The sequence below is a fragment of the Cebidichthys violaceus genome, unplaced genomic scaffold (assembly GCF_023349555.1).
Source record: "Cebidichthys violaceus isolate CVI_PGR_0920_01 unplaced genomic scaffold, fCebVio1.0.p SCAF_27, whole genome shotgun sequence".
Taxonomy (NCBI): Eukaryota; Metazoa; Chordata; class Actinopteri; order Perciformes; family Stichaeidae; genus Cebidichthys; species Cebidichthys violaceus.
In genome coordinates this window covers 6,273,307-6,284,774 of record NW_027176450.1, presented here as the reverse complement: position 1 = coordinate 6,284,774, position 11,468 = coordinate 6,273,307, and the positions used below count along the sequence as shown (strand labels likewise).

General features: G+C 44.3%; 1 protein-coding gene across 3 annotated transcripts in view; it reads right to left on the bottom strand.

The window, feature by feature from the left end:
* The window catches only part of nrf1 (nuclear respiratory factor 1), a 13,843-nt gene extending 2,886 nt beyond the window's left edge, over window positions 1-10,957 (bottom strand). The window contains exons 1-11 of one of the 3 annotated variants that reach the window (XM_068721322.1): window positions 10,846-10,957; window positions 8,810-8,932; window positions 8,500-8,644; window positions 7,877-7,991; window positions 7,568-7,694; window positions 7,290-7,430; window positions 4,794-4,952; window positions 4,442-4,654; window positions 4,251-4,349; window positions 3,785-3,957; window positions 1,286-1,407 (exon numbers count right to left, since the gene is read on the bottom strand). In XM_068721322.1, the coding sequence (XP_068577423.1) occupies window positions 1,286-1,407; window positions 3,785-3,957; window positions 4,251-4,349; window positions 4,442-4,654; window positions 4,794-4,952; window positions 7,290-7,430; window positions 7,568-7,694; window positions 7,877-7,991; window positions 8,500-8,644; window positions 8,810-8,887 (1,372 nt within the window). In that variant the 5' untranslated portion in view covers window positions 8,888-8,932; window positions 10,846-10,957. Of the gene's footprint in view, window positions 1-1,285; window positions 1,408-3,784; window positions 3,958-4,250; window positions 4,350-4,441; window positions 4,655-4,793; window positions 4,953-7,289; window positions 7,431-7,567; window positions 7,695-7,876; window positions 7,992-8,499; window positions 8,645-8,809; window positions 8,933-9,107; window positions 10,790-10,845 lie in introns of those variants that run through there. The other 2 variants (XM_068721324.1, XM_068721323.1) reach the window with 2 other exon arrangements.
* Window positions 10,958-11,468: the final 511 nt, after the last annotated feature.

Here is an 11,468-nt window from a genome sequence, read left to right as displayed (position 1 = left end):
CTGGAGATGTGCTTCACAGCCGTGATTTAAAAGAAAAGACAGATTTGTGGTTTGGTATAAACTAGTGAGGACAAACAGGTACACATAGGTATGCAGATACACTTGTTTAATTTAGAAAAAGGCCTATATTCATGTGACATGTATATGAATGCATATAGACAAACAAGGGAACCTGGGTTTGCATGCTGCCAGCTGGCCCAGTGATTAGACCGTGGACTGATAATGAAGAGGATCGGTCACTCTTAGGAGGGCCCCTGAGGATCCTGTTCATACCCCTGGAGTAGTGTGTGTGTGTGTGTGTGTGTTTATCCCACTGTAAGATGGTGCTGACTAGATAGGACGATAAGATAGAAATAAGAAGATAGATTGACAGCTGATTAAATGTGTGTGTAACTAAACCTTTTGTCTCAGTAGTACTTACTGTTCCTGGACTTTGATGTTTACATTTGTTAGCATTACGAACTGTGTTGTGATGATCAATTTGTTGCATCATTGCATTCATTATAAATTACCATGATTCATAGCCTCGATCTGCTAAAAGAGATGGTTGAATTGTTTCAGCACTAGCAGTAATCAATATGAAAAGATGGCAATATTAATAATAACAAATAAACATAAATATAAAGAAATTATAATGCATCAAACCGTAGTTTCCAAAACTGGAATGAGAAAGAAAAATATAATTTGCTTTTGAATCGCACTTGCAACAATGAACAAATTGCTCATAAGTTAGCAATGGACACACCTAATTACAAAGGCATTAAGTCTTATTTGATATGTCATGGTTAACACCAGGAAACACGACAAATGTGTTTTTGTATTTCACACCTAGTTTCACTTGAACACCTGTATTTATGTGGAATAGGCCCCTGACATTTCCAGTCTACATTTAATAATCAATATGATACTTTTTTCTTTTTTTGTCAATGCTATCCAACAAGGATCTGAGAATGTCGTTACAAACTGGTTCAATCCCAGCAGACGCATTGCCACAGCAGTGAATGAAGTGTGCATGTAAGGAGGTTGACGATGGGGTCATACAGCTACGGTATCATTAAAAGGACAGAGTACTGCTACAAGATACACGCGCAAAAAACACACCATCTGTCACATCAGCACAGAGTAGATTAGAGTGTACGTAAGAGCTCAGAGGCCGCACTGCTACTGCAGGGAAGCTTAAAACTTAGTGAGACTAATTAGACATGCCATTGGCTTGTATATGACTATGTAAATTGTTACTTGCGGTGTATTTTGCTTGTTGATAACATCGTTGGTGAATATGTACCTGTGGCATCTTGAACCCCGGCCAGTGCCCCGACAGCAGCTGCTGTCTCCGCCAGGACAATCTGCCCTCCGCCTTGCAGAGTGGCCTCTGCCAACGTCGCTACAGCATGGGCTGCTGCCTCACTGCAACACACAAGAACACACACACACACACACACACACACACACCCATTACAGTGTACAAAAACACATGTTCTGTTAATAAAAAAAAAAAAAAAAAAAAAAAAAAAAAAAAAAAAAAAAAATATATAAATATAAATATAATATATATATATATATATATATATATATATATATATATATATATATATATATATATATATATATATATATATATATATTAAGCTTCCGGATACAATCATTGGTACAAAACAAAGTACACACACACACACACACACACACACACACACACACACACACACACACACACACACACACACACACACACACACACACACACGCATGCAGTCAGCTCACAAAGGCAAGGGTTATTATAGAGATGTGGGGTGAAGAGGTAGGAGTGTATGAGCTGTAAGAGGCTTTTCTAGTCTGGACTTATGGAAAATCTGTCACATCTCCCGAAAGGCCAGGTGCTACGGGTCTAACAAAGCAGTTTTATTGACCAAATCTACCCAGTGGAATTACCGCGAGCCTATTACCGCAGCAGCTTCGTCATGAACTAATGGAACTGTTCACAGCTTGGCTGATAATCACATCTGAGATAGAACTTCAGACGGTCAGATAAGGGGAGGCGGCGCTACCAGAGTACAGACAGAGGCAGTAAGCAGTAATGGTGCACTCACACTGTTCTAAGTGGATGACACCCACATGGATTGTTGTTCAGTGAGACAATAGCAGTAAAATCTGGCAACATTGGTAAAATAATTCTCATCGAGCCTTGAATACAGATATTGAATTTGGTTCATTCTTGCTGTCATATTGGTGTAACTTCTAGGTGTTCTAGGTGTTTTTTCGTCATAGAGCTTCAACCCTTTCACGGTGTATTTTCAGTTCATGAAAGTTAGGTTTTGGTCAATTAAAAATGTCTCAGTAAGCATTTAGTTGTACATGTAGCCTCTCGTATCACTTCTGGTTGCAAAAAGCCAAGATGGAGCTGGCCCAAAATGCCTAACTCAAGGCTTCAAAATGGCAATCCATGTCCACACAGCAGAAACGGTGGTGGGAGAAAGAGGCTCTATTCTCCCTCTGGAGCTGGAGAAGCAGAGACAAAATGTCCCAGAGTAGCTTGGCACGGGTAAACAGGGGAGGGGAGGGGAAGGAGGACTCAGGTGGGTGCAGGTAACAAGCCCCAATGGGACATACCCATACACACCTGAAATGATTGCCTTGACAATACTGCAGTGAAGAACCAGCTAACATGTGAGTATCTCAGCAAGTCTGACTGATTGATCTGGCAAGTTAAAACCTTTAATGACAATATGAAAGATAATGAACATAAAAGATGTAGATTAGGAAGTGGCTACAGCAAACTAGAGCGCTACAGGTTTTAGTTTCAGCCAAAGACTACCAACTAATTCGGTTCATGAGCACACCTTCAACCTGCCGTACTCTTGCGTTGTAATCAGATCCTGCAGAAACGTGGCCCTCCATGGGACGTGATTTAAGATCCTATGGTAGCTCCCATCTGAATATAATTGTATGTCGCTGATTTCCCTCCAGAAAAGCATTACACCAACAACAATCCCTGAGCATCTTCTATTACTAGAGTGGCTGCAGTTAAGACATTAGTCACCGATAGTAATATGACTGAAAACAGCTGTTGGTTTTAGTCGCACTACTAAGCAATCAAGCATTTAACACATGCACTAGTGTTTTTTTTAGTAAACAAATTCACACTGAGCCATTAGCACATGGAAGTGTGAGCCCTGCCTCTACTAAAGCTACAGGCTAATTAATTAGATGCTGAACTAGGATGAGAGGCAGTTGACTCGTCCTCCAGGGGACGCCGGTAACCTGCCCCGACAGTTGTGCCATTCACATCCAGTTGTCAACTGGATAAATTATGGATTCTTCTTACAGTGATGTTTGCTGGCTCCAGCACCAGGAACTGAAGACCCTTGAGGATTGTGTCAGTGAACGCCCAACACCAAATCGTACAGTATGTGTACAATTCCACAGTGACAGCTTTATTTTGCTTTTCTGTCGCCAACAATGCAACCTCTGTTTCCTCTTTTATTATACGTTTTCAAGTGTGAAGAGGTAACAGAGCTGAGGATACTGGCCAGAGATGCACTTGAGATCTATAAGATCTTATGGTCTCAATAAAACTCAAAAATAGTGACTAGAATTCTCCAAATGAGCATAAAACACACTGATCCTGAATATTAAAATAACAAAATATCCTTTCTAACATTGCTCTCAGCCATACAAAGTTAAAGCCACTTAAATAACATCAAGATGCTATTTACGTCTAACTTTAACAGCCATGTTCCCCTAAAGCCTTAAAAAAACCAGCCTTATTCACTCCTCCCACCCTCACCTGTTAAGCGCCATTGTGACCGTGGCTCCGGGCTGCATTTCGTGACTGGCAGCTACAGCGGCTTCTGCCAGGGATGCTACTGCCTGCGTGGCCTCTGAGGCCTGAGTGGTTTGGATTGTCATCTCGCCGCCCTGAAGGGTGGCCCAGTTCTGCTCCACCTGCAGGGGGAAAATATATAATTTCACAAGGAAAACAAATGAGTATCTGAGGTTAGGCGATACAGATTGTGTGAAACTGACTGTTCCTGTTATTGGTTATCTGGCTTGTGTTTTGAATTTGTGGTGCTGAACGGACAGCTCCAATTGAGTAAGCTTTACACCCTAAATTTGCTGCAGTCTTGTTTCTTAGGCACACGTCTTATTAGATCTATCAAGTGTATTACTACAGTCTGTGTGCAGTAAATAAATGTGTGTTGTAGAAATACAAAAAGGGATTGGTGGTATGTGTATTGTACATGAGGTTGTACCTCTCCATCAGTGACGGTGGCGTAGTTGACCTGTGCAACCGTCACACCGGGCAGCTCTGAGGCATCTGCCAAGGTGGCAACTGTGTGTCCTGTGCCGACCTGAGAGAAAGGGGTGCAGTCAAAAACAAAAGGATGAAGAATTGCTGAAAAAGATTGGCATTTGTAAAAGTGCACAAGTACTAAAAATGTACCTGGATGAGCGAGACTGTTCCGTCGGGGTTGTTGATGGTCTGTACCACAGTTTGTTGGGGTACGAGGTGAGCGATACTCTGTGCAGTGGTCAGATGGTGATGGGTGGTGGTCGTCGTGGTTATATGATCTTCAAAAGCATACAACAGATCCTCACGGCCATGCTGCTTGTAGCAGTTCTTAACGATGGTCCGCAACGCCTGCGTCCAAGACACCTTTGGGGAAACATAAATACAAGTTAATACGGCAAGTTATTCTGCAAATTTCTTCTAAGAACAAATGCCATTTAAAAAGGAGGTGTATTTCCCTGCAAAGTATCAAAGTATGACGTCATTACTGCAGTATTTCTCTCACCCTCTGTTTCTGCTCCTCCGTGCGGACGTCACTGCGGACGTTGGCCCAAGGGATGTCCTCTGGCCACCACACTGGCTTGCAGCTCTCCTTACCCCAGCCAGGCTTCCCTCGGCCTGTCGAGTACTTCAGCATCTCGGGGATGAACGCTCGCAGCTGGGCCTGAGGCAAAGGAGAGACGCGTGGAGAAAAGAGATGATACGGACACCAAAACTCCAAAGTGGAAAGCCGCAGTGTCTCTCTTGAGACACGCGTAAGCTCACACGCCCTTGAGCGGGCAGCAGGAGGCGCGTATTGATCGGGAAGCCGCTGACGGGTGCTGAGGTGGTCAAGGGCTGCAAATAGAAACGGGCTTTCTAAAAAAGGAGAACGACGCGATCGTGTTTATTAACGGACCGATCTATGGCTGTGGCTCCAGCCTGACGTGTCAGACAGACACCATGGGAACATGAGGGGTGAACCAACGCTGTTCAGCAGTCAACCTGTCCTAGCAAAGGCTCCAGGACACTCAGCAGAAGCCCAAACAAGGACGAGCTGGCCAATATTGTGAAAAAGTCAAACATTACATTTACTTTGGTCACTTATGACGTGCGCTACATCATGGACTTGTGTAAAGACTGGAGTTAGTGTTTAATTATTTTGCATTGACTGTATCAGTGAGTGCTTGTCCACTTTATTTGAGTGAACCATTCACAAACAATGAAGTAAGGGAGCCAGGCTACTACCAATTATATATTTGATATGTCTTTAAACTACTGATTGCTCTGCCTGCCATGTTGCATGAGAGGCTTTCATAATTTTGCACTGCGCCCCATAGCGGGGAATGAGTGGGTGGGGGTCTTAATCTAATCTGATTTGCGTGCTATCGGCCATCCGCCAGCATACATACTTCCCGTGTGGCAGTGGACATGCCTATCCACTCACCATCACCTCTTCCAGAACAAGCACTGACTCAGTGACCGGCTGGGGTGGGGTTTAGTGCCAGTGTCCTCAGTGTCCTGGTAATATGCAAGCATCACCGGGGGATTATATTGCACAATGAGGCACTGCAGCGTCTGCCTGCCTTGACATCATGGGCTAAATTTGGTGCCGGGAAATAAATCCTCCACCCCCCTGAACCCCAGACCCCTGTTTTCTTTTCTTAACTCACAATCACAAACCACCTCTACACAGAGATGCGTCAAAGTGGATCGTGATAGAAAATGGATGGTCAACCCTTAATCACACCGGCTTTGGAAAAACACATCCGGTGGCTGCAGTAAAGGGGCTTCACTTCAGCCAACACTTGGCATGCTGACAGAACAACTTGGATTAACCCCAGAAAGACGGACTTAGTAGCAAAAGGATGCTTGCATTTCCACCTGTGGCTCATCCATGTGTGGATGCATGTGTGCTAGGCCAGATGGCCTAATTACAGTGGCTAGTGAGTTAAGTGGCATGTTGTGCTCGCACCCACCACTCCACCCCCCCCTCCCATCCTACTCCTCCAAGCAATGGTTCAATCAGCATTTAGGAAGGCGGCTATGTTGCCGGGTCCCTGGTCCTAACAAGGCTAGGGGGTAATTATGGGCTCAGACTAGACCCAGGATCACCTCCTACAGATGCTCCACATATATCGGACTTGCCAGGGCCTCTGCCTAAACTTTACTTGGGGTTTCTTCAGCTGTGTGAAACCTACAGCAGATGTCTGCATAGAAGACAATAAGACCTTGCTGATAAGGATGAGTGCAAAGTCGGATTTAGCTCCCTTTCGCTGCAGACTTCTCATTTTCACATTTGCCAATGCTGATCAACCTTTCCAGGGACCGGACAACATCCCGTCTCCAACACTTGACACACACACACGCCTCTAAAAACACCCACCTACACACCTTTCCACTTGGCTTGGCCAAGCTGAGTGAGGCAACAGGTTACTCATGATAATCTCATCCTACAACCTCCAGAAAAACAAGCGCAACCTAACCCCTGCCCTCCGAGGACACACCAGGCCCTGGGATTGGCTACCGCGCTCCCAGGGGGTGAGGACCGTCTCTCAGGGCCACTGTCATGCTGGCTACTCTGACGATGATCCAGAGAATGCGTCAGCAGCACTGGGATGGAAGAGTAAACAAGCTGGGTTCCCTCGGGTGAAAGGAGTACTCGAGCTGCAAATGGTGCTACGGTTGCAGTGTAAGCTCTACCAGGATCAGTGTACTCTGCACATCCTTTTGCTGATCACTGGTACCACAGCAAGTCTAGCAAAGAGAGGAGACATGGCACTGATGGACATGTAATAACAGCTGACATTTAATAGTAAACCTTGATTCATATACAATTGCTTGCTAAACTCACAACAGACATAAAACAAACTGTGACGCTGATTTGTTGCCAACTGGTGCCCTCTGCTGGGACTGTCGACATTGTGTTTCGGACTTGTTGGTTTCTACAAAGGAACAGCTGTTTAATGGACCATATTGTGTTGGACCATAATAGATAAGCAGAGAGAGTATTGAGCCTGACCTGGGTCATCTTGTCCACAGAGACAGGTATGCCATCAATGGTGAGGGGGGGCAGCTCTGAGGCCAGGTCACCACCAGGGGGGGCATGTTCAGCCAGAGCGTTCTCCAGATCCTCCAACATCATGCCCTTATACTTCCTCACCTGGAGGATAGAAAAACAGTTGTGGGACAGTTTTAGTTCAGTGCCATAGCTATTTACTAATTTGGTTATTAAACATTTGAGTCACTTATCAAGTGAAACAAAAGTAATTGCTAATAACGGCCGACTGTGACGCTCACCACATTCTCCAGAGGAGCAGCACCAAACACCTTAAACACAGGGTTGGGTTTGGAGGGAGAGATGCACAGCACGATGGCCTGTTGGCCCACTCTGGTGGTGTACTCATCCAGGGTGGCTCGCAGTTTCCTGTAAGCAAACACCATCGTTTACCTTCTGGTTCACAGTACAAGTACAACACCAACTCTGTCCGAGAGCGAACAATGATCTCTGGTACTGAAAGTGACTTTTTTTGGTAATTTTAACTATTGAGAGAAAAATTCATGGTCGAGGTATAAAGGACTTTTGGCCTGTTGGTGTCTTAAGCTCACCTGAGCAAACGAGTCTGCTGCCTCTTGCGGATGGAGGGGTTGGATTCAAAGATGTGAGGCCTCTTTCTTTTCTTACCAGTTGCCACGGCCGCAGCCGCTGCCATGCCTACTGGCCCTGAGAGACAAAGAGCATGTTTGACTGTTAGTAAAAGTAGAGGCTAGTAATCAGAATGAAGGATATTCTCTAGATCAGTCTTTGAATGCAGTTTTTTGTTTTTCCCTCTCTGATATGAGCTTTCAATAATAGTCTTGAATGTACAGCCTACACGATTCAATGTTATTTTTTGACTTTTTTTTTTTAAAAGGATGAAAGTGAGATTTAAAATAGGTGCCATTTAGTTAACAACTTGAAAGGGAGAGGGAGAAAAAAAAAAGCATTGTCAGTGGCTTGATGTGAGGCAAGACAGCAGAAAAACAGTCCACTGGCACCACCTGCTGTTCAGTCAAAAGCATTACACTGAACTCAGGTGGCAAGTTAAAATCATCTGCTTGTCTTCCAGACATTGATTTGGGAAAACTCCTGGAGTGTTCTCGGATGCTTCTTATCGAATGAAACCCACTCCCACTAACTTGGATCCACGTAAAAGCCCAGCCTCTCGCTACTGGGTCGAGTCTAGATGTACCTGCGGCCGCCAGGTGTGCAGTGATCTCATCCGTGCCGGCCGAGTTGAGGATGTCCGTGTCGTCATAAGGATCATCATCTGGCGAAGACGTCGAGTCTTCCTCAGCGCTCATCATGGATGCTTCGGTAAAGGTGGCCACATGTACCTATACACAGTAATGATCCAAGTAGAATTAGTTTAAATCCACTGAGTCTACCAATCTAACTAGCTGGGAAAAAATTTAAATATCTTGTGAATAGTGGGAAGAAGGACGCGCGTCTCTTCATCCTCCCTGATTTTCACTGTGTAACTATTCTGCTTGTAAGTGCACCTGATGAACTTGTTGGCTGACGGCACTGGCCTCGATGGTGGTCATGTGTTCCGTCTGGTGAACGACGTGCTCATCCATTGTTGGCCACCTGGTCTACACAGCTGGATCCACGGTACAAAGAGACTGAGGAGAGAAAGAGGAAAAGAAGAGATACAGCATGAGATAATGACAGGAACTGTTATTTACCCCTAAATGTGTAAATGTCATCTATTCATGAATGGCACAGAACTCGTATGGGGAGTAATTCCTGCTTCCTTGGCTACTGATATACATCTTAGCAATGCATATCATTGCATACATTGTTGGGCTGTCTCTTCAGTTCCTGTGGAGTGGTGGTTCCCATTTAAAAAAAAAAAAAAAAAAGCCAGGTATCGGGGTATCACACTGCTCAGCCTCCCCGGGAGAGTTTACTCCAGGGTGCTGGGAAGGAGGCTTTGACCAGTTGTCTAACCTCGGATTCAGGAGGAGCAATGCGGATTCCGTCCTGGCCGTGGAACAGTGGACCAGCTCTTTACACTTGCAGGTCTGTTCTAGGAGTCATGGGAGTTTGCCCATCCACTCATGTGTAGACGGCCTACGACCGAATTGTCCCCCGGGGAGTCCTGGGGGACGATTCCTGTTTGTGATTCTCATGGACACACCGCAACCCGGCCCCGGATAAGGGGAAGCTAATGGATGGATGGATGGATGGATGGATGGGACGACGATGCAACATGTCCTTAAAATCTACCATTATCTATATTGGAAGATGTAATTATAAACATATGATGGGATAACTACGTCATTCTGATCACACATAATTGGAATGAAATATAAATTAATCAGACATACTGCCGTTAATCTGCAAATATTTAATGTATTTATGTAAACTCACGGAATTAAAACCAGTAAACTTAAAGCAATTTATTTACAAAACTGCAACCAATGTTTTATTTTCAAATTTATTACGTGTTAAATCACAAGTTTATACAAGAAGTTGACTAACAAAATAGCATTGAACACACATTATAGACATTAATACATATTGATTAGCACTACTTAAGATGCTTATCAGATTCAAATCATCCAAAAGTTATTTTCTGACAGTATATGAGTATCTAAATGCAGTCAGTTTGAGGCAGTGAAAGTGTCTTTATTCATTGGTGAAGAACATCTGTGTTGTGTGGTATATATATATATATATTTTTTTATTATGTATTCCAACAGATCTGTCCCATACTCCATTGTTTTCTCATTGAGAGAGAGAGACTTGGACATGATGTTACCCACCACTGCAAAACTACTAAGCATAAGGAGTCTAGTTGTGTCATATACAGCAGCCAGACAGGTTTATTGTCATGAAATATCTCCTGTAACAACTGCATAGACTGTATCTGCTGGTTGAATCAATGGGATGATGCACGACTCGACAATAACATTGGTGTTTAACCACATCCATGGCCTACAAACGGGCACATTCCCTCTCACCCAGTAAGACACGTTATGCAAAAACACCATCTGTATTAAATAGGCAACGTTCCTGCTCATACAGTGCAGTGATGTTAGCCGACTCGCTTGACAACGATCACCAAACAGAGCTAAGCTAGCACTGTTCGGCTAATACGCTAGCTAGCTAACCACTCGGCGGTGTAGCTTCGATCGTCTGAATGGACATTAGCGATAATCGTGAACGGCAACAATGTCGCGATGTTCGTAGGCTGAACAAAAATGAATTCAGTGCGCAATGGAGGGCGACAGTTAAAGCTCGGTAGCACAGCAGCTAGGTTAGCATGAAACCCGCGCAATATGAAACAAAACAGAGCGCTACAGCAGGCCCAGCGGCCCGCGCGTCTTCCACAGCTATTCTACTCTTTATGAGCTTGTTGTCGATACGCGCCTAGAACATGATTCCTCACAAAAGCCAGAAATGAATCAAAAAACCGCGTTCCGGTCAACATCACAACAAATCTGCATCTTTCACCCCCAACGCTGCCGGGTTCGATGATGCGGCTGCGCCGGGGCTGAAATAGATGGAGATTGCGCGGTAGGGCACTAACCTCAGAGCGGCTGCGCTACTTCGGGCCTGCGCCGTACAGCAGGGATGGAACAGAGCTCTAATGGACGACAGAGGGGAGCCAGCAGCGGAACACAGCGAGCAGACCGCACACAACACTGATCTGCACTAGTGGTGCCTTCAGGTGCTCGTCCCGAGCTTCTCCCTCACACAGTCACGATGCATACACTCGTGCGTGCGTTTTGAAGCCCCTTTAGCCCAAAAGATTGCAGAAAAACACAATGATAATCGGTTTGTTTATTCCTTTTGTTTCTCCAGAAAGACACAATGTGCTGGTGGAAGGAGTACATTTGTTGACGTAACGGAATAGTCAGAAAACATGCATTAGAATTATAAACGGTGTTTTAGTTACATCATTATTTGTATACCAATACTGTAGTTGCACATATTAAGACATACAAATAAATACTCTTGGAAGTATTTGATGTTGTGTCCAAGCCTGTGCAATATTAATTAAGTAAAGATAAAACAATAATTGAAATAGAAACGCAACATGGAAAATGTGAAGCACAAATGTTTATGCAAAGCGAGGCAAGACTTTTTGTATTATAGCCTTCATTTTATGCACAGAAGGTTTTAGCGTGTTTACATATTGCATTGAAACAT